At 43.5% G+C, this 22,784-nt stretch overlaps 1 protein-coding gene across 1 annotated transcript in view; it reads left to right on the top strand.

Moving 5' to 3' along the window:
• Nucleotides 1-22,784, top strand: part of TRHDE (thyrotropin releasing hormone degrading enzyme) — a 1,875,424-nt gene that overhangs the window by 895,919 nt on the left and 956,721 nt on the right. Inside the window, exon 5 of the mRNA XM_085653848.1 lies at nucleotides 22,169-22,282. Coding sequence (XP_085509974.1) covers nucleotides 22,169-22,282 — 114 coding nt within the window. The remainder of the gene's footprint in view (nucleotides 1-22,168; nucleotides 22,283-22,784) is intronic.

The following is a 22,784-nucleotide window of genomic DNA, read 5'->3' as shown; positions in this document are numbered from 1 at the left end:
TAACCACTGCACACAATTAATATATTTTAGTAATTAGAAAGTTACATAATTAGTATTTGCATGCAAAATAGAGAAGGTATACAAAATTTTGCTTTACCTGCTCCACCACAGGCGTGGTACTTTCTCACAAGAATCTGGATGCACCCCTCGTTAGCGACGATTTGACACACTCCCCGCCACCAGGCTTTCCTGACACTGCGTGGTAATCTCCCAGACCACCTTCCCACTAACGTGTTGACTGATGAGATTTTGCTGCTGCTCGGTCCCTCAGCCAGGTCAGATTTTGCCGCCGCCTGGTGCCTTGCTCAGGGATCAACCAATGATATGGGCATGTCAGCACTGTACAAAGCTCCACTCCTTCAGGGGCTCTCAGCTTCACGCTTATCTCAAGCCACCTCTGCGCAAGTGTCAAGCAGACTGGGTATCCTTGTGGTGGGCCCCGCGTAAGATGTGGGTATAACTTTCCAGGCCTAGTTCCCCAGCGGCGGTAGGTCACACAGGAAACCGCTGGGGGAATGCAGGGCTGTGCGCAAGAGAGTGGTCTCAGTCTGACCTCACCCAAGTGGTCTAGGTCGCTGGGCTTCGGTCAACACATGGGCCACTTCACAAGCGGGAGCCCCGGTGTTGCTGCCTTCAGCCCTGCCGGTCCCCCACAGGCACTGCCACCCCTCTGGGGGTCCTCATCCGTGTGGGTGTTGGCAGAGTTAAGTGGGGGCAGTTCCAACCTTTCACAGTGCTTAACAGGGACGCAGCACCGCTCCCACCTATATCAGGGAAGCAGTCCTCACCTTCGTACAGTGTCCATCCACTCACGGCGGTTCACAGCATAAAATTAGAGTCCGCTACGGCTTAGGCGAACTCCTATACGCCACCCACCACCAGACTTTCTCGTACCCACTTCAGCACTCCCCGGTCATGCGCCTCTACTCACAGTTCCTATGAGGTGTCACATTGGGTTGGTGGACTCTGCTGGTGCGGCTCAACTGACTTCCACTGGTTGTCCATGCAGCTGTCCAGGGTATGGGTACCAACTTACTGCTGCTCCCGGCACATCAATCATCGCTATGGGGCCCATGACCAGCCCAGGTGTCTCACAAGGGCAGGTGCACCATGGTCTCCGCTGTATGCCCCCGCGCCATGCCTGTACTTTGTCTTTAGTGTCGCCAGGGGGGCAGTCGGGATCCGCCACAGCCGGTCGCCTGATCACCGCATTAGCTGATTCAGGGCGTCCGCAGCATGGATGCCATTTGTCGTTGTCCCGGCCTCTGTAGCAGCGGGTCAATTAAATTGGGCAGGTTGCAGGTTGTAGCATGCCCCGTTTCCCTGTCACCTCCGCTGTACATTGCAGGGCTCCGCCGACCCGCGTGGGGGACTCCGCCTGGTCCCGTGGGTCTGCTAGCAGTGCAAAGCAGGAGTGGCTTCGGCCGTCACAGCATGGCTGCCATCTTGTTCAGGTGCCCGCCAGGCCGGGAAATTGCATATTTACCCCCGATTTCAGCAACAGCGGCACTTCAGGGCTCTGCTGTCCAGTATCAGCTCATTCCGGCATCCCGCTATGTGGATTTCAGCTCCCCCCGGCTGTGTCTGGGGGTCAGGATAATTGCTTACAAGGAGGCGGCAGTCGGAGCTCCTCAGCTTGCGTCCGTCTCCATTGGCTACAGGCCACGCCCCCTGCACAGTGTACTGATGGATCTTTAAAAATGCTACTCAGCAGGATTTACTTCGTGATTATTGCATAGTAAACTACACTGTCTGACAAATGTAAGCCAGCAGCATGCATTTTAAACAGACTGGAAAAAAAGGAGGATGAGTAAATCACCCTTTTCTCGTTAATGAGAGAGTTGTTTCTGTTTATTGGCAATCTAGTGCAATAGTGCTTGATAAATGTCAGGCTCCAGAAGTATTAGACTGCCACTTTCTTCTGGTGAAGACATAATCTTAAAACGCAGAGGAGTTGGAAAGGTCTCATACTTTTCCTAACCTCCTGCATCTGAAAAAATATATGGGCACATTCGTATGAAACGGTAGCAGTAGTCACTCTGGCCTATTATCGACATTGAAAATACACCTTTGTAGCAAGTTTGATGTCTAATTATGGTTTACTGTGGTTCCCAAACTTATGACTCCTGAGGACCCCCATTGAGTCACCACTGGAAGCCGGGGACCCCCAAGCAATTTGTATGATTTAAATTTCAAACTTTAAAATAGTAATTCGAAAACAAATAAACACACATGTGCACACAAAACAAATACTCAAATTACTAAGGATTTTAAGGGCATATTTACAAGCCCCTATCAACATGGGAACGTCACTTTTTGTGACGATCCCGTGGCGATAGGGGCTTCGCCTTATTTACAAGGCAATGTTAAGCCACTTAACATGGCTTAACATTGCTTTGTAAATAATGCTTAGCGTGAAAGGAGTGAGCAGTGGGTGTTGTGGTGGGCATTCCACCGCAACACCCATTGATTTTGACTACGCCCCCTATTTACAAGAGCAGCGTAAATAGGAGGCAGCGCCAAAATTAAGACCAGGGAAAACCAGGTCTTGACTTGGCTAGACAAGGAGAAATGCTTTATTTCTCCTCGTTTTTGCTTTTTTACCATGTGTGCTGCCTTGTGCAGCACACATGGAAAAAGCAAAACGCATTGGATTGTTTATGTTCAGGAAGGTGACCCTTCCTGCACATAAACAATCTTTTTTTTTAAATGGCATTTTGTAATGTCCATGTGTGCTGCATTAAGCAGCACACATGGAAGTGACAAAACTGCATTTCAAGATTGTTTATTTGCAGGAAGGAGGACCTTCCTGCACATAAAAAATCTTCCCCTGCACGCAGACACCCTTGCACTATGGTGCAAGGGTGCCTTCATTGCTGCTACACTGCTAAGTGTAGCGCCAGCACGGGAGGAAAGGCAGGGTTGTACCATATTCTTGTAAATATGGTGCAGTGCTGCGTTTCTGAAGTGGCGGAGCGTGTCGTTAAGCCAAGGAGGCTAACGACAGGCTCCGCCACTTCTGTTGTAAATATCCTCCTTAGTATTTTATATTGAAAGTATTTGCAAAAAACTAAATATTTTAATGGGAAGGTTAGTGCTGCATCTCTGTGATTAACTTTTAAATGGTTGGTTTTATTTCGCAGTACGAGGCTCCTGCTCCTGCCAGGGCCAGACTGGAAACTCAAAGCAGCCCTGGCAAATGTTTTCAGATCAGTCCCCATACAGTGCACACCAAGTGCAGTGAGTGAGCCTGACTACTACAAAGGGGGCTTTAGGAGGCTCTCCCCCTAAGAAATTTAGGAAACAATGGTGCAGTCTAAAACACATTTATCATTATCTATTAAATAGCATTAGCTTTTAACGAATAGTAAATGAAGTCCTTACTATGCACCAGGATACGACAATTTTGTTGGGGTTCTGCAATGGTTCCCTTATAAACACCCTCCAACAGTGCCTCTCATCTCTCCATAACCCCGGTTTGTCACATGTATTTCATTTGTTTTATAGCATCTCTCGTACCATTGTAGGATGTCAGAGCACTTTACATCACCCACATATCGAGACAATGAATCATACCTGTAAATCAATGTAAACAAAATGTTACATAAGGCAAAGGGGACTACAAGGAGTAGGATTCACATGTCATTCATACAGGTAGGCATTTTTAAATAGTGCTTGGTCTGGAGAAGCACAAACTTGGGATTCAGAACATAACACAGTGGTTAGCATTGACTTTAACAATAAATATGTATTTCCACCCAAATAAATATTTTTAGCAGCATCGGGATAATGAAAGACTGGGAAAAAAGATAAGATACTAACTTGTCCCATGCAGTTTGCAAGCAGCTCTTTGATGAAAGTTTACAGGTCACTGTGCTAGATTACAGTTGTCACTTATGAACTGCACAGTAACAAAATAATCTCTGTGACAAAAGCAGTAACCCACTCAACTATGCACATAAAATAATGTTTTTTAAAATGCATAGTACACGTTCTTTGCAGTAAGCATTTTAACCCTCAGTGCTACATTAGATAACTCAAAGCTGTTACTGAACAAACTCTCATCTCTCTCCAGCAGGTACATTAATCACTGGTATTATCTTGACATGTTTATTGTTGCTTGAAAACTGCTAATTATAGAAGGAACCTTGCAGTGCTCTTAAAACTGCTACCTGCGGACCCCCTAGGAATGTGTCACGGACCCCTGGGGGTCCGCGGACCACAGTTTGGGAAACTGTTAAACATCACTATTATATGTCTGTTTGTGTCAGTCAGACAAATATTGGTTATTTGGATATCCACCCCATTAAACAGCATGTATTAAAACAGATACACTCATTTCAGTCCTATATAAACATTAATAAATAATGAAATAACAATAAAAACAAAATATTTAAAAGCTTTAACATCTACGATACTTGATATTTCAAATCCCTATACATCAGCCGTCTTGCAATACTGGCTGCTCAATTATCATACAGCTGTAAGGAACCTGGCTAAGCTAAAATCGATTGTTTCTCTGGTATCCATATCTCGCATTACAATGATCCACTCTGACAACAGATGGGAATTATCATTTTACTGTGGGATTGGATGTAAGCTTTACAAAGGAACGGCTCATTGTTTTCCTCTTTACAAAATGGACATTTACCAGAAGCAAGACAATAATCGGACCATTTGATACAGAAGCTATTTATCTGGATGCTCCCATACCTACATTTAGCATAGAGCTGTTTAGTTATTGGTGGTGTGATGTCATCTAAAAAAGGGTCGGAATGGCATGTACATTCAAAGTCTAGTACGAAGTCTGTAAGCCATCCATGTCTCGGGTTGGCATACGCCTGTTCTACTGAATACGACCAATAGTTATTTTTTAAATGTTCCTTGGTAATCGATTGAGCCTCTCTAGTTCTTTCACAACTCTTCTAAACCAAGGGAGTACAGCAATGATCTAATGTAGTTAGATCAAGGGGATCTACAGCGCTCATCTAAGCCAAGTCAATTCTTCTGCATGCCAGGTTCGACACCAAGAAAGTAAAGGCCTAATACCCACTTTCAAGGCTATGGGTTTCACTCTCTAATCCAAATGCAAAAGTGGGGCACTCTGTGGCAAGTTAATCAGTAACTTCAATAGTTTGTTTTGTAATGTAGTTTGAGAGAGAGAGGGTGAAGATCCAGTTTATTTGGACCTTAGTCCATTAAACTAAAGTCTATCCCTACATACAGCTTCTTATATTCAATATATCTATGCTAAACTACAAATGCCAAAATCGCAGTTAAAAAACATGTGATACTTGTGTAAAATACAAGGTTATCAAGATTAATAAAATCTAAATGACCCTGAAGATAAAAATTGAAGTAACCTGCAAATAAATGTCAACATTAAAATTTGCCATCTTGGAAAGGATCTTTTCTTTCCCTCACTTATTCCATTTGCTCACAGCCACTAACAGCCTGCCTATTGAGCTGGCAACATCTAAAAATCGCATATCGAATGAATGAACGAATGAATTTTTATTTTGTATAATTACTTAAAATCATGCAAAGTTGCAGTACATTATCAAAAATTGCACTAAAATACGTGTCTCACCCCATTTTAATATATATATCTAAACTTGTATAAAAAAAAAAAGAAATGTCATTTGGTCAGCAGTGACGGACTGTTTCTAAAATGTAGTCTTGTTCTAAACTTCATTGGTTTTAAAATTACACATATAAAAAGGCCCCTGTTCCCTGAATGCTCAAGGGAAATTGATACGTAATTCATTGCGGGACTTGTGAGTTGCATGCAGTTCTTTCCTGGACGGGGCACTTCACCGTTAAGGTCCTTCTGTTGCTACCAGGAACTCGACAGTTACAACTGCACATTTTTCCTCTGTACTATTTTCAATTAGGACCCTTCGTGTCATATTCACAAATATGCCTAATCTGGCCAGGTCCAGGGGCTCTGTGCTGGACTGGAGCAATGCTATTGCTTCGGCGCATTTTCTGGTCCCGTGCCTAAGAAACATTGGTTTTAGCAGTTTACGTCGATATTGCAGTAAAGTGGGGCAGCAGCATTGTAGATGTACCAACGATTCTGCCCTGCAATTGCACAACCTACAACTGACTATATTGTTCAACGATTTCCAGCCCGGTTTCAATTCTTTTATTGGCAGGGGGACTAGATGTGCCCATTCAATTTCTTTCAGGCATATGGTTGGATTTTATGTGACTCGTATGCTGTAATTCAGCCAGGCGGCCCTCTGATTACCTTCAGTCTTGCTGTGTCTTCACTCCTTGAAATCTGGGTGGTGTGGTTATTTAGCGCTCTCTTTATTGCAGGGTAATGTAATGCTTCTTGGGACCAGGCTACTGTGGATAAATCAAACTCTGCCATTGGCTCCAGACAGTATTTCTGCCATGGGTTCGATGCCCCCTCAATATAGTTCTCAATACCTTCTTAAGGGAACCTTTTGAGCTTTAGTCGTCTTAAACCAAAATGTAATTAGTGTGCTTCTGCATTCATATTTTGTTGTACCAGGCTTAACTTCAACCGAATCAGGGCGTTTCATGTGTACTTGGGGAGCCTAAATTGTCTTTTGTAACACTGGCACTGGGCTTTTTCCATCATATTTTCCATCTTTTCTGGGAATGCCTGTGATGCGTACCCAATAACCGTGAGGAGTTTAGGTTTTGTCACTTCATGATTGGTTTCGTAGTAGGGCTGTATAATTTGCCGTGAAGTTACACAGGGCATAGATGGTTGCTTGTATTTTGGCTTGTGTCTTGGTGTGATGCAAGGTTGCCTTGCCTTTGACATTCCTTCTGTGGCTATGCTATTATTACCCAGTCTTTATTTTAAGCCTGTTCTCTTCGGATGCTTACTAAGCACCACAACTTTTGTTTTACTGGGTTTGGCCACTAGTTCATTTTCCTGATTGTAGCTGTTTAATGCAGTCAACCCTCTTTGCAAACCTACTATGGTGTGGTTGAGGATCACCAGATCGTAAGCATACTGAAGTATGTTTAATTGTTGCTGTCCGGTTTTTGGGATTGCCAGACTTGCTCCGTGTATAGCTTTCCCCAGGTCCGCCATGTAAAGGTTGAAGTGTGTAGGTGCCAAAACACAGCCCTGCTTTAGACCTCGGTCAGTTGGCAACTTGTATGTGACCGTGCCCCCTGCCAGTTTAATTCTCACCCAAGTATTGGTGTACAGTGACATTATTGCCTTCAGTAGTTTAACGGGGATCTTCCAGCGGGACAGTTTAAGCCATAGCTTACTTCGATTTACCCCATCAAAGGCGGCCGAGTAGTCTATAAAGCATGCGAATACTGGCAGGGTTTTACTGGAGTTTGCCTGTTGTGTTTGGAACGAAAGAGCCATAATATTGTCTAAAGTGCAAAAGCCTTTTTGGAAACCAGTCTGGTAAAAAGGTAGTATTTAATTGTCCTCAATCCAGGCTGTTAATTCCTGTAGCAAAGTCCTGGCATATGCTTTGCCTTCGAATCTTTTTTGATCGGTTTTGGCTCCCTTCTTTTGTATTGGCTGCAATAGCGAGCAGCGCCAAGCATCTAGCACATCTCCCTGAGCTTTGCATTCCATGTACAAAGGTGATAGCAAATCGGCCCACTCCTTAGAATCCTGTTTGAACAGACCGCCCGGTAGGCCATTTGGATTGGGGGCTCCGTCCTTTTTTTTTTTATCCTTTTTAAAACCTTTATAACTTCTTTCATCTCCTGGGCTTGGCCCCCCTCATCGGTCTGGTCGTCTTCCTCCGCTTCAGCCCCATCTGATCCGGGAAAGGAGCTGACATTTTGGCCACCCCGTTTCCTTGTGCATATTTCTGCCGCATGGTGCAGCCAGGCTTCTGCTGTGGCTGCGTTCCACCGTTTGTTCAGTTTGCATAACTTGAATAGTTTGATACATTCCTTCACCATCGTCTGGCAATTTTCATTCCATATAAAGTGTTTGTGGTTCCGCTGGGCATCTTTATAAGCTCTCTCTGCCCCCGGAGTGCCGTTTTTTCGATATGACCGTCTATGTCTGAGGGTGCGGTGTTGTACTTCAACTTTTTGCTGTGGAATTTCCTGGTTCGTTCTTGCTGCCCCACAGATTTGGGGGTTGTTTTCCTTGCTCCTTTCAGTAGGGCTGCCCGAAATGCTTCGATCCAGGTGTTCTAACTCCGTATGGTAGGGGAGAGCGGCCTACTGTGTCCATTTTGTGCTAATGCCAACTTCCAAGAATCCCAATTCAAGACCGTGAAGAGGTTCCATCTAATCCTCTTCACTAATTTGCACTCCTTCCAGCCTCGTGTGTTACTTATTGGCACCAATCCCTCACGGCAGTCGCCCTGGAGAATGAATTCTACAATAAGCATTGCATAGTCACTTGAATCGTGTTAATGTATCTGGAAATCCAGAATTCTATTCCACATACTTTTTCTTATGAAAATATAATCAATTGGTCTGATTATTGAAAGTCAGGAGCTTTGAAGCATTGGGGCTATGTTGCTCTGTTCAGGCCTGAACTGAGATTAGATCAAATGACCTTAGAAAGTGATTGAATTCTCTTTCCGCCAGTGAGCCTTGGCCATTGTCCGGGTTCAAGTAATGAAGAATAAAATCCCCAGTGATAATCAAATCCAAATTGGAGAATTCACAGAGCACTTCCTCCAGGGTTTCAATAATCCGTTTGGCGTTTGCCATCTTTGAAGCTCCATTATAGTTAAGGTATATGTTAAAGATTAGGAGTTCATTTCCAGATTTACCATCCCATAGGCCATTTATCACAATGTACTGTGCAGTGTCCATAGGTCTTCCAACCTCTTTAATAAAGACCTCTACTGCATGTTTCACATAAATTGAGACGCCACCCAAGGGCCTACCGTAAGCATGTAACTTCCTGGCTGATAAATGAATACCGGCGTACCCTTGAAGGTGGATGTCCTCTGTGGCTTATGTTTCCTGCAGGCAGAGAATGTCCCACTTCTGGATCTTTTCCATCGCAGAACCTCTATTTCTTGTGCTTAATATTCCTGCCATGTTCATGTTATGAGCCTCAGGCTTGTCATGTGGTCCCTTTGTGCCAAACCCTTGAGGTTTTTTTGTGGTGGAGTTGCAGCGTGTAACTTAGTTTGTGTTTTTGGGCTAGGAGTATGGAAATGCTTGGCCTCCGTGCAGTGTGGTGGCTTTGCTAGGTCAAAAAATCAAGTTCTGGGAGAATGGATCACTTGTCCTGTAGTATCAGGGTCTTAGATTTTAGGAAACTGTATAAGAAAACCCTCATATGAGTACACAGGTCGGGGGCGGTGTATCTTGATTCTCCGCCTTCGTGTACTGTCACAGCATCTTCATTGGGTTTCTTTCGTTAGTATGCTGTCCTCCGCCTGGAGGTAGACCAACTGATTTTACAGTAGCATCCAGGTATCAAAAAGAGAGAGGGATGTGCAAGGTGCTCATAGGTGGTGAGGTTAAAATTCCCTACTACACTCAAAAAGCTACAAAAATTTATTGAGAATACGAGTGGAGTGGGAAATTAAAACAAAAATGATGTTATAATAGACAAAGTTACTAGTCTATTGCATCAGTGAATAAGGTCTGTGAATAAGGTCAACATGTTTCAGCCTTCTCGTTCATTCTTAAGGCTTTCGTCAGGACCGAAATGTGAAGGGGGGCCGTTCTGCCGCCTTTTATTGAGTGATCAGGTGATCACATTTATGTTAATCCCTTTGAAGAGCTATTGTCTCTTTCTCAGTGCCTCGTTATTGCTTCCTCGGGACATCAGGGATCAAGGAACCTGTTCCGGTTCTTCATTATACGTAACTTGTGCTGACTCTGATCGCGGTGTCCCGGTTAGGTCTCCTTATCGGAGGTCCATGCCGGCCTCCATCAGCTGGATTCCTTTCAACTACATTCCTCTTGCTGTGACCCTTTTTTTTAGTGGATTGCAATTGTAAAGTTGTCAAAGCTCGACGGGGTGTCTACGGGGTGGGTCCCTTTTAGGAAGGTTTGTGTCTTTGAATCATTTCTATGTTGTTTGGACAAGCCACCCTCTCGTGTGGCTAGCACATTTGGGTTTTTTTCTTCTCCTAATTCCCGGACCACTATGCCCCATTTTTCGAATCTAATCTTTTCTCTTAAAACCATATCGACATGGGTTGATGACTTCCATGTTGATAATGTGTTTTCCATATTAGGTTGCCGTTTATTCACCTCAAATTGTATACTGAAGAGGTATTTGTTCGTTTTTTGTGCTAGCAAGGGAATGTGATGAAGCAGCTTCAGAATATTACCCCTATTGAGGGTATCTGTCCTTCCACGTGACATGTATTAGGTGCAAACATGACTTTCTGTAAGGTCGGTGAGTATATCATGTAGTTCTCTTCAGTGTTTGGCTATGCTCCTGGGGCTCTATTCTATGTTAGCTGCACTTGAGTTTGCTCCATTGGTCTTCCATTTCTCTCAGACCCTGCTGCCTCTATGGTAATTTCCTTTTGTTCCTTCCGCTCTTCCTGCGAGGCCTGACAAGCGACGTCTATGCCAAGAAGTGTTGTTTGTCTCAGGCTTCCTCTACTCTTCTCGGGCTTGGGCGTGTGAGTGTGTTTCAGGCACCTCCCTGTCCCTTGGGTTTACCCTGACTCTGTACTGTCATGAGATTGTTTGGGGGTTGAACTCTTACATACTTTATCAGTCTCAGATAGTGTTGAAACATGAATTTGTATATTCCTTGTAGAGCGCCTTCTGTTTTTAAAAAAAATGGAAAAAGACTCATGCTCGGAGGTATTTTGTTTGTGGGAGTTGAATTTCCTTCCATAGGTGGGTGCTCCCAAATCCTTTCAGCTTGAATTTGCCTGTTTGTTTTTTGCCTCTTCTTTAATCTTTTTTTCTCTCATCTGGACAGGGGCTTGCTATCCTTTGTGACAGAGGTGGCAGACCTTGAACTATTGGTGCACCTGGCCCCAAGGTGCTCTTCCGATGTATCCGCCCATTGATTCTGGTTACTAGTGCTCCGTTTAAGCAAATTTTGGGTAATCTTGGGGTTCAGGTTGATGGTGAAGTCGATACTGGAACTGTTGGTTCTATTTGCCCTGTTCGTTGTTGCCTTACAAGTTCTCTGTTGAGGGTTGGCAATTGATAGAGCCACCACTGGACTGGCATCTTTCCTCTGAGTTATTGAGCTGGATTGTGTCCCTCGCACCTCTGTGATTTCTACTGTGGCCATGATTTTGGCCTTTGTTTTCAAGTTGATATTTCCTCCGATACTTAAGCTAAGTTTTTTCAAGTCCGTAATTAGTGTGGTCAGGACTTCCGGGAGAGTTGATAGTTTTTCCACGATAACTCTACAATGGCAGTCCTTGTTATTTGCACGTTTTTCTAGTATTTCTAGCTTGAGGCTTATATTTGCAATGGCCAAGCCTATAGTTTGCATTGTGTCCATTTGGACCTCTAATTTGTGTGACTGCCAATTAAGGGCATTTGTGGTTGCCCTGAGTGTGTCATTGATCGAAGACAGCCAGCTACCTTCTTAGTTAGTCAACCTCACTAGTCTCTGTGTATTCCTCCTGCTTGTTTTCGGGTGACCTATCGGTTAGGACCCTCCTAGCAGCTGTCCAAGTATCTTGTTGATGCTTTTCCCCTGAGGACTGTGTCTTGGGTCTGTCTCTGCCGGCGTCTTCCCACTCAGTTAAGTTCTGGATGCTAGTTTGGGGAGGATCCAATCCTGTCATGTGACTGACCCCCTCAGCGACTTTGGTTCGCAGGCCTTGTTTGTCTGTCCACGGGACCCTGTTCTGTTGTCCTGCAAGACGGACTTGTACTCAGGATCTTTAAGAGTGAGTCCCTGGATAGGTCCTGCTCAATACAGGGCGTAGCTGTCTGCTCTGAGGGGAGCTCAATCACACTGTTTTCTTTCCCGCTTGTCAGTAGGGATATGCTGTAAATGTGCCCTTTAATGGTGGTGTCTGTTTTAAGTGTACCGTGAGTGCCCCACGCTGTGCCGTCATCGGTGCCCTGACCGGCCTCTAGAGAGAGCATTGGAATTGCGCTGTCCCTGCTGTCCGGAGGTGTCTGTTGTTGTGTGTTTCTCATTGGTTGGCCGTCCTTTCCGCTTTGATTGTTGTGGGTCATGGCCTCAAGGTTGCCGTTCGTGTTTGTGTTTGCTCTCCTATAGTAGTCGTCCAAGCTTTTTGCTCTCTTCTGGGCATTCTCTGAGAGTCCCCCTCCCCCTCCTGGTTGTCGTCTTTTGCCCCCTTTTGCCATAATACCCGCCCTGCTCTGAGGCAATGCTCGGGGGCAATTTTCCAGTCGATTTTCCAGCCAATTTTCCTACCGGCTGTTGAAATTCACGATGTTTTATATTCAGGTCTTTTTGGTAATCGGCGAGCGCTTCCAGGGTTCCCCCCTTTTGGGTCTGTTGGTCTCTGTGATCTCCATGGGGGGCGTCCTAGGTGTTCCAGGTGGTCGTCCAAGTTGCTAATTGGACACTGATGAAATGCTAGCGTGAGGTCCAGGTCCGAGTCCTTGTTGCCACTGATTTAGCTGTGCTGTAGCTGTGCACACTGTTTCAGACTGTTGGCCTGGTGGCTGGCTGGCTGAGAGCGAACGCCCGCCTTGGTTACAAGCTGCTCCCACCCCTAGACGGGGGAGGACTCCTCGCCCCTGTGCCTCAGTGCTTATTGAGGCTTAATAAAGTTTGTTGAGGCAGTAGTTGCAGTGTCTGGTGTTAAACTGGCTGGCTGGGAAACCGTGGCACACAGCGTAGCACACAGCATTTTGTGCGGCAGAAAAACAACTGTGTGTGATGGCAGGAGGGCAATGAGAAAGGCGTGAACACCGGAGCATGCAAGTAAATCTGACAAGGCGGCCTGAGTAGACACGGAGCAGAATATCGGAAGCGGGCCCGAGTACTGAGGCAAATACTGAGGCACGAGCAGAAACAGCGCAAGCATGGGCGCAGTAACAGACACAGGTGAGAGAGATAGGGCAGGCGATGGTCGAGCGTGGAGCGATTCCGGACCCCCCCACGTGGCTCCAACTGACCGACCCCTGCTGTGCCCCCTACACCGACGCTCGGTAGCAGTCGCTCACTAGTAAAGTGCAGGTGTTCTCAGATCTGCTCCGGGCCTGTTCCGCACCACGCTATCCTGACTCTCTGACTCTCCGCTCCGACTCTCCGCCCGCTCGCCTCGCGTTCCAATGTCATGTGACCGGATTTCGTCACATATCATTCAATACTTTTACAGCATCTGACCTCGTTCTTATGCCATATTTAATATAAATAGACCTTATATATTGGTGCCTGAGCCCAACAAAATATAAACAGTCAATTAAAATGTGCATACTGGAACTTTTTGTATCCAACCTACACTTGCAGAAACAGTCTATGCCCATCATTCTCCCACTGACTTGTAAAAGGGAGAACCCAGGGATTAACCATACCTGGAATTTTAAAATCTCGGTGTGCCAGGTTAGAACTGGAAATTCCAAGAGGTATGGGAAGTTGGTCATTTCTTGCCAAGAATTTAGTAAAAAACAGTGCCGAACTCTTGGTGTAGAGGTAGTTTAGGGCAAGAAGTACTTAGCTATTTTCACGTCGCAAATGGCCTGATTCACAGAATCGAGTCTTTTGTGACTGAAAAAAGGCTTTCTCACATGTACCAATCCCTATTTTGTGATTTTGCAACCTTTTGCCGAATCATAAAATGGGTTAGCAATTCGATATTAGGAAGTGGCGTGTGAAGGGCGCCCCTTCCTAATAGTGGCTCGCAGTGGTATGCGTGAATGTTTTACAACCGAAATGTGGTCGCAAAACATTTGCATTTAACCGCCTACTTCAAGTGGATGGTAACCCATTCACAAACGGGAAGGGATTCCCAGGAAACCCCTTCTTCTTTGTGAATGTATGGCAAAAGTTTTTTAAGAGCAGGCTGTGGTCTCACAGACCGTTGACCACTCTTAAAAAAGGACAAGAAAACTTTTTATTTTTGTTTTCAAAATGCATCCGGTTTCCTTTGAGAAAAATGAGCTTCATTTTATTTTTAAACGTTGCTGTATTTAAAAGCAAACACAGACATGGTGATCTGCTGACCCCAGCAAACCACCATCCCTGTGATTTTAGCGATTCCCAATGGTTTGCAAATTGCGACCTACCTCATGAAAATTAATAAGGTAGGTCAATTTGCGACCCACTGGGAATCGCAAACAGTGTAAAACACACTGTTGTACATAGCTGTTTGTGATTTCCTAATAGCAAATCGCAAAAATGTGCTATTAGATAATCGCAAACATGAGTCTATGTACATCTTGCCCTTAGATCCTTATCTCTAGATTTCAGAGCAGCCTTTTCCTTTAGCAGCTTTTTGCTATACTTTATTAAAAACTCAGCATCTATAATGTCGACCCCAGAGCTTTGTGTAATATATGTCTAGTGCTGGTAACATTGATCTCGAAACAGTAGATTTATGTACTTTTTGAAATCTCAGAAATATATTTTTTTAGTCTTAGAGCACTTTTGGTTATATGCATGTTACCCGACATATTTCTTGTCATGTCTACACCTAGATATTTAGAAAATATGGGGGCATATTATCAAGCCAGGCGATAAAATTATCGCCGTTTTAGCGGCAGTTTACTGCCGCTAAAGCGGCGATAATTTTATGGGCTTGGTAATATGCTCTATGGAATATGCTCTATGGAATTCCAATTGAAGCCCATGTTAGATGTCCTTCACATTTAACATGGGCTTCAATTGGAATTCCATAGAGCATATTATCAAGCCCATTATCGCCGCTTTAGCGGCAGTTTTCTGCCGCTAAAGCGGCGATAATTTTATCGCCTGGCTTGATAAAAAGCCCCATGACTCGCTCAAGATGTGTTCCCTCCCATCGTTAAAAAGCTCCGGTAACTCATGTGTGGATTGAATGCCATATATTTCATTCTACCAGGGTTTACTTCCAGCCATAGCTGTTTTCAAAAGTGCACCAGTCTATCAGGGCTTGCAGGCCCTTTGCTGTCTTTGAGAACATTAATGTGTTGTCTGTAAACAGGAGGGCTGCTACCCTGCAGAACGACGCCTTTTGGTGGTCATTTTTATATGTTTCCAAAGATTTTAATACAGCATTTATGTAAAAGAAAAAAGTGTGTTGGGGCAAGGACAAATCCCTAGCGTACCCCATTGTTTATTGGGATGTGTTCTGTAAGCTCCCACTTAGCTTCCAATGTCACTTATGCACAGGCTTTACATGCAGCCAGACAATTATAGATAAAATGGTACTTAGGTTTCCCATTTCTTCATAGCTTATGTGTGAAGACTGTTGGCTTAAGATATCTTGTGTGTATGGTAGCCTGGATTTCTTAGGTGTTGTCTCTGTTAGCCTGTGTGTGTTATGTTTGTAGTTCCTGTTCACCTGTATGTCTTTCATGCGTAGTCTATTTCCCTGAATACCTTCTATGTGTTCTCTCACTTATAGCTTTTTTAGTGTGAGTAATCTCTGTTAGTCTGGCTGTCTGCGGTATGTAGTCCGAAAGCCTGATTCTGTGTCTGTGTAGCATTAGCGTAGATGTCTTTTGGGGAGTGTTGGTTAGTTTGGATGCCTTGTGTGTGTTTTGTAGTTTGTGTTTGCTTGGGCGCCTTGTCTGTGTAGCTTCAGCTAGGTTGCAGAACCTGCCTTTGAATCATCCTTGTGCTGTGCGGGTGCTCCTTCTGGGAATTGTTCTGACACCTTGCATGCTTTTATGCCCCGAAGAGGCTACTTTCAATCAATCACATGGTACTTTGTTTTTGCTCTGATGTTTTGTACTACAATTGAAGTATTTTGAAATTGTACATTTTTATATCCTGCACACTTTTAGTTTGCATTTTAGCATCCTATATCTGGCCAGCGAACTTTAAAAATCTATGCATCTATGCACTTAATACCAGCACTATGCCACCTGAGTGAGGACCCATTCAGGCCGAAACGAAACACACACACACATAAAACCCCCAAAGCTGCTAGGGTTTCAATGTGCTTATGTGCGACATTGCCATGGTTCCAGCGTAGCAGGGAGTGACATTCTACAGACAAATATGTGAAACATTGAGTGACACTCATCATTTACTGTGTGTATTACAATTAATAGGCAAAGTGCTTTCTCATACAAAGGGTGCGGCCTCGTGGCACTTTAAATAGACAAGTCACTATTCCAACCAGTATTCAATCCTGTTCCCGGTCACACACAGGGTTGAACTGGGGGGGGGGGGGGGGTGATCCTGTCTATATTGAAGGCGTGACCTGTGTCACTTTCCTCAGGGCAAGATTACTTAAACTGTTATGCTTTAGTGAATGTTCACAATGCTGCGCCACTGCCTACCTGTTCCTTTTAGTTTCTTTGCAAGTCTACTTTTGGTGGGACCTGGCAATAATATGGCATGTATTTCATTGGTTGCCTTCCTCACCACTTGAGCTCCATGTTGGTGTTCTACTTGTTAAAAGAGGTCTCCACCCCTCTATAGATGCCCATTCCGTTGTCTTTCTATTCCTTGTGGTTCTTTGTTGCTTCTAAAGGGGTGGTGTCATTTGCCAAATGAGATTTAAGGGTGATGGTATTTTGTGGCGCTTAGTTCATTGGGCAGTTGTTTGTCTAAGTGAGTTTTTAAAATAGTTTTTCTACAACTTGTGACTGCATGGGATATTGATCAAAAGCCTAAATCTGGCAATTTAGGCATGCTATCTCCCCCAGCTTGAAAGGCCTGGACTCGCTGCCGGAGTTCAGCCCAGTAGAGGCTATGGTATTTATGGGGGACCTTCTCGACCATAAGATCTCTAAAATCTATCAGTCCCTGGTCACGCACTGTTCCCCCTCATTGCAGCATTTGAGGGAGGCCTGGGAGGGAGATGTAGGTCAGATGGAGGAAGAGGACTGGACAGAAGCCTTGGCTTCCCCGCGAGGGGCGGCTATTGCAATGAGCCTGCAGTTGATTCAATTCAAATACCTCCACCGGGTCTATTTTACCCTCTGGAGGGTGGGCCTGGTGGCTTCCCCGGTGTGTCTCCAGAGACATCTCATGCTCCTAGGTTTTACGTTAGTGAAGAGGGATATAGCTAGAGCCTGGAAAGCAGTGGTTGCCCCTTCAGTTTCGATTTGGAAAAATGGGCTGGGCTTCTGTATGGGCCTCGAAGTCCCCATCTTTGAAGCTAGAGGGTGCCCCCGGAAACACTATAAGATCTGGAGGCACTGGGCAGATTATTGGGGTCTGGAGCTGTAGCCGCTATGAGGGGGCCGGGGTCGAGACCCAGAGTAACCTGTTGGTCTCTACCGTACCTTACGCTTTTCCCATGTGTTGCTCGCAGGTTCTCAGCGGGAAATGGTATTGTGGACATTGAGCTCTTGTGTAGATCAATGGCAGTCTGGGTCAGTGATATAATGTTCCGGAATATGGAGACGGTGTGCTGGGGGGTGGGGAGTGAGGGTGGATGTTGGTTGTTTTGCAGGGATTGATTTTATTTGTATTGCCTCTCATATTCTTTTGTGGATAAATGTGTAAAATTGTCAAAGTCAAATTTTTGTATCTTATATGTGACAGTTGTCTCTGGATTCTGAGATCTGCATTGTATGTGTTACTCTGACAAATAAAATCTGTTTAAAAAAAAAAGCCTAAATCTGCTTGGTACATTGTTTCAGTGTAAATATCAGAATAATGAAGAGAGACAACGTGGTAATACTGTCACTTTGTACCAGTAATACTGGTTTGCTGATCTTCCACCCCACTTTGGAGTCTCTGTACATTAAAGTACTAGGGTCTTGTAAACAGGAGTTAAGCATCCACAGCCAAGTATTTAAGTCCTCTTTACAATGTCACAATATGTGTTAACTTTCAAGGGCAAAAAAGGTTGGCTGTTTTCAAGACACAGCTCGCCTGTGTAATGTAAGGGCTGTAATCAGAAGAGAAAAACCCTCATTAGGAGTGGCCCGGAAAATAGACTATTCTTCATGAGCATCCACCACATTACACAAAGCCACATCCATTTTTTCAGATACGGGTAGATTACATGATTCCCCAGGAACATAGGATGTTGAGCCGATGCCGAGACTCAACCTGGTTCTGCTTAGTTCGAAAGTCGTCAGCTCTAACAATTGTTCGATTCTGAATTGTACCTTGGAGATCGTGATGAAGACTCTACATATTGCATTTGCGGCAGCAGGGGTTTGGAAGCGCATGCAACAAATCATGTTTTAGGATGGTGTCACTGAAAGGAGTGCAGGGTTGAAAACAGACCGGCCCTGCCCTCCTCAGTGCATCGTTCATATTTAACCTATTATCAGACATCAGTAGCCTGTCATGAAAAGAATCCTAAAAACATCTGACCCCAATAGCCCTGGCAATATATACTAGCATTTGCAATGCAATCGGTCTTGCCTTTAGGACCTTATATGTATTTAGCTATGAAGCACATTAGCCTGGGTGCTGAAACATCTACTGTTTTTTAACATGGAGGAAAATAAGCACCAAACTGTGTGACACCCCAGGTATGGGACCACTTGGAGAGAAATATTGCCTTTCAGCCGGAAATGGTATAGTCCAAAGCTCTGTTTTTAATATAAAACCAGGGCCTTCAGTGGTCATATCACTGAAAATACAAGATTTGAAAAAATATTATTGTCTAAGGGTGCTCGTAGAAGACAATTTCTATGGAATGGAATTTAGAGAATGCTAAAGTGAATCTGGTATTTAACTGACCTCTGCTTGTCGCTCTCTATCAAGAAAGTTAAATAGAAGCAGTTGCTGGAAAAATTTAAAAAAAGAAAGTATCTCAGCAGAAAGCAATTCTGGTATTTTATTGACCTCTGCTGGTCATTTTCTATCAAGACAATTAAATAGAGGGAGTGGAACAGAAAACAAAGTCCCTAAGCGGAAGCAGACAAGTCCTAGGGCTGATCTCCAGAGCTCACAAAGTACATGCACATATAAGTATATAATAAGTATACACTAAAGTATATACAAGAGGTCTCGAATGCTTGACTTTTATCCTCTGCAGGTCCCTTATTTCTGCCAGTTTGTTTTTGGTATGGAGCCAGCCGCCACCCCACGGAGCATCTTTCAGCGCACTCATACTCTGTAGCCCCAGCAGGAACAATACTAAAAGCAAATTAAGGGCGAGATAACCAGACCGCAACACACAGGATATTAGCAGAGGGACAAAGCCAATCACAGAGAGCTGCTGCAGGCTGTGCAATGGAAAACCAAAGAGGAAGGACAAATGTTGGACGCTACTATGCAGTACTACTGCTAAGTAAACAAGCAAAACTGAGTCACGCTCCACACAGCGCACTCATAGCCAGCGCAATCATAATATAACTGCAGTTTATCATTGAGCCCCCTCATTGGGGTGGTTGGGACACTATATTTTGTGTGACTAATGCATTTTAGTGCAGTGATGTGTACGCTAACCTCTGATGATTGGTACTTGGCAGGGATGGGTAACCCACCTTTCCCTCCCCAAGAAAAATGAAAAGAATTCACAGGTTATAAACCATGCACGACTAACTACGCCCTTAAACTTTTCAAGATCTAAAAATATTTACATTGATCTAAGTTTTAGATCACATGCTACCTTATGGCTTGTTCATTGTGTAAGAACTACTAAATTGGTAGAAACCGCAACTTTTATATGTGCAATGAGAATGTAGTTTGCTACCTGAACTGGAGAAAGAGCTTACTTTCTCCATCTCATACTCTAGTATCCTCATGCTTCCAAGGTTTTACATTTATGCATTTTTTGCCTTCTAGTCCACTTTTCTATTTTTCCCCATCTCATAGTCCCATATACTGTAAGAAAGTTGATTCTTTGTTGGGGTGGATGGAAGTCCGTCACAGCTAATAGAGTCACAAACATGTCAGGTCCTGTTGTAGATTTCAGTAGTATAAAGCTGAGCTCAACCCCTGGTAGCTATGGCATAAAGCAGACATGCTTAAATAAACGAAATTGTGTACAGCATTTAAAAGTACCAAAAAAATTGTTTAAAAGTCAATGACCCAATACAATAAAAATCCCCACTGAAATTTATGAAAATATAGAAAAATGCAATAGGCAAAATGCCCCCAAAACGCCAAAAATCGAATAAGGGAAACGGAGATATGATTTTTAAAAGATTTAAGTGAAATTGCACAAAGAGTCAATTGTAGTTAATAATCATGGTAGACAAGGGTCTAGGCACAATTTGAGGATGACTGCGATGGAGCCCAGGTTAGATGCATCAAATACCTTGGTCCTGCTGAACCCTGGAAGTAGAGAAGTAAAATAAATCCCCACTCCAAAAAGAGACTTTGTAATTTTTTCTGAAAAATTTGCTCTTTTCCATGTGGGACAAAGCTGAATATGTCAAGTCAGGAATGCAAAACAGTCTGATCCTGCTGAAGCTTTTAAGGTTTTGTTTGAGAAGTTCAAGCAATTTTGTGGTATTTTTTTAGGGGTGCGTCAATATCTATGCAGGACAAAGCTGAAATGCAATCCCATTCTGTGGAATTGCCAGTTGGAGATATTTTGTGGCAGTTCTGAAGCTCTAAAAGGAAATGTTTTTCAAGCATTTACAAACTTCATTTAGTGCCCAGACAACAATAGATGAACACTTCTAAGGCCCTCAGACGGATACTTAGAGACCCTCAGGGTAGAGGCTGCTAGAAAAGTCCAGTTCAAGTTCCAGTTGCCACTGGTCAGCTGGTAGTTTCCAGGAAAATGCCTCATGCAGCTTGTTGTGTCTCAGTAGTCACACAGGAGGTCAGCCCTTGGAGTCCACTTGTAGTCCATGGGCCAATTAGAGTTCACTTCTTACTTCTGAGTACTGGGTGGAGCAGGTGCAGTTGTTTAGGGATTTTCTCAAGTTACAGACAGCATGGCAAGTCCTCTTCTATCTTACTGCAGTTCCAGAAAATGTTCTCAGGAAAGCTGGGTGAGGGTCCGAACCTAGTAAACCATATGCCAGTTAAAAGTTGATATTCACACTTTTGCAGAGCACATTTCCAATTATAAACCTACATCCTTGAAAGACATTCTAATTAGTGTAACTTACGCACTGCATGGTTTATATTCTACATATTACCTTTGCAAAATGTCAACTACCTATATTAAGAAGTGTAATTACTTTGCCAGGCACCTGTATCTTCCTTGCATGTTTAGTGACTGACTAAGCTGCTTACCCGGTTGTTGGCCACCAAGTGCATCAATCCTTGCAGGGCTGGAGTTAGTAGATTTGCATTTCCAATTTGCTTTTCCTCATGACACACTCATTAAATAGAGAGTGTAGAGAGGTTGATCCCTAACATTAGCATCTGGAATTTGAATACTCACAAATTTGGAAAATGCTACATGGTAGTAGCTTTAGGATCTTAATTTGATTTAGGTTTTAATCAGTCCTATTGTCTTAGAATTTTGAATTTAAGACAAACCTGCCATGAATATTTGATGATTATATTCGGACAGAATCTAAGGGAGGGACCTATACATTATTGTGAATTACCCAATACCATGTATGCCAATGGACGAGAGAATGTGGCCAAACTGCTAGGGCAGCCGACCTCGGAGCAGGGGAGCCGGGTTCAAGTCTCGGCAGGGACGCTCAACATTCTGTGAATCTGGGCAAATCACTTAATGTCCCCATGCCAAACAAAAAACAAAAAATGATGAATGTGTCTGTCTGTAACGTAACTGGTGCTCATGTAAAGTGCTCTGATACCTTCGGGTCTAGTTCGCGCTAAATAAAACACCTCAAAAAAAAGGGACCATGCATTATTCCTAGTGAGAGTGCTTCACTTGTTAGGGGCATAGTGTAAGGAAGTAGTGATTTAAGTCTTTTTTAATGTGAGGTAACAAACATAAAAAAAGGAGCAATAAACAAGAATAAAACATGAAACAATCTGCATTGTATTACTTAGCATATTATGATAGATTAATTCTCAATTGACTCACGCCTAGAGGTACTAAGATTCGATGAGAAACTGTCTGGTCTTCCATTGTTAGAAGACATATTTCAGTAGTGTTTTTAGATTTTGAGTATCAATTCCAAGATTTTACTGACCTCTGCTGTCTGACAATTTGACCTGAGGAATATTTTATTATTTTCAAGTTCAGCTGCCAAATGTATTGACTCTCTTTGAAATGAAATGTTTCCACCACCACAATATGTAAAACAACTGTGTTTTGTTTTTTAGTGGTTTGGAGATCTCGTGACTCCGGTTTGGTGGGAAGATGTGTGGCTGAAAGAAGGATTTGCTCACTATTTTGAGTTTGTTGGCACAGACTACCTCTATCCAGGCTGGCATATGGTAAGAAACATTTGAGCTATTAATATGTAGATGTACTGGTGGTGTTATTAGTATTTGTTTATTATCACCTTATGTTGATTGATCACAGTAGCAGATGAAAAGTAACCTTCATAGAACAGGATACATTATTATTTTAATAAGAAGTAGGTAAAACCGATTATAATAAAATCTCACCGTTTTGCCATTGATACTCCTTGTTAGCCCTGGGGCTGCAGTTTTCCAAACTAATGTTTGGAAAACATTCCTTAAGTCATAAATTCTAATAACAATATCAATTTACTAGCCGTTACTAGACTAGAGTCTCACATATTTATATCAAACATAGCCATGTGTCTTCCTCTCATCCTCATATTTTAAACTATTGTCCCACAATATTCACTCCCTTTAGAATAACCTTTTTCTAAATATCAGTGCTTCACGTTTGAATTTGTTACTATCATGTGGCCCCCAAGAAAAGCTTGCTGAAGTGAATAAGTAAGGGGCATATCAACAACGAGGCGAT

This window comes from Triturus cristatus, chromosome 4_1 (genome assembly GCF_964204655.1).
Source record: "Triturus cristatus chromosome 4_1, aTriCri1.1, whole genome shotgun sequence".
NCBI classification, from domain to species: domain Eukaryota; kingdom Metazoa; phylum Chordata; class Amphibia; order Caudata; family Salamandridae; genus Triturus; species Triturus cristatus.
The sequence above is the reverse complement of the archived record's forward strand: the minus strand, read 5'-3'. Positions and strand labels throughout refer to the sequence as shown.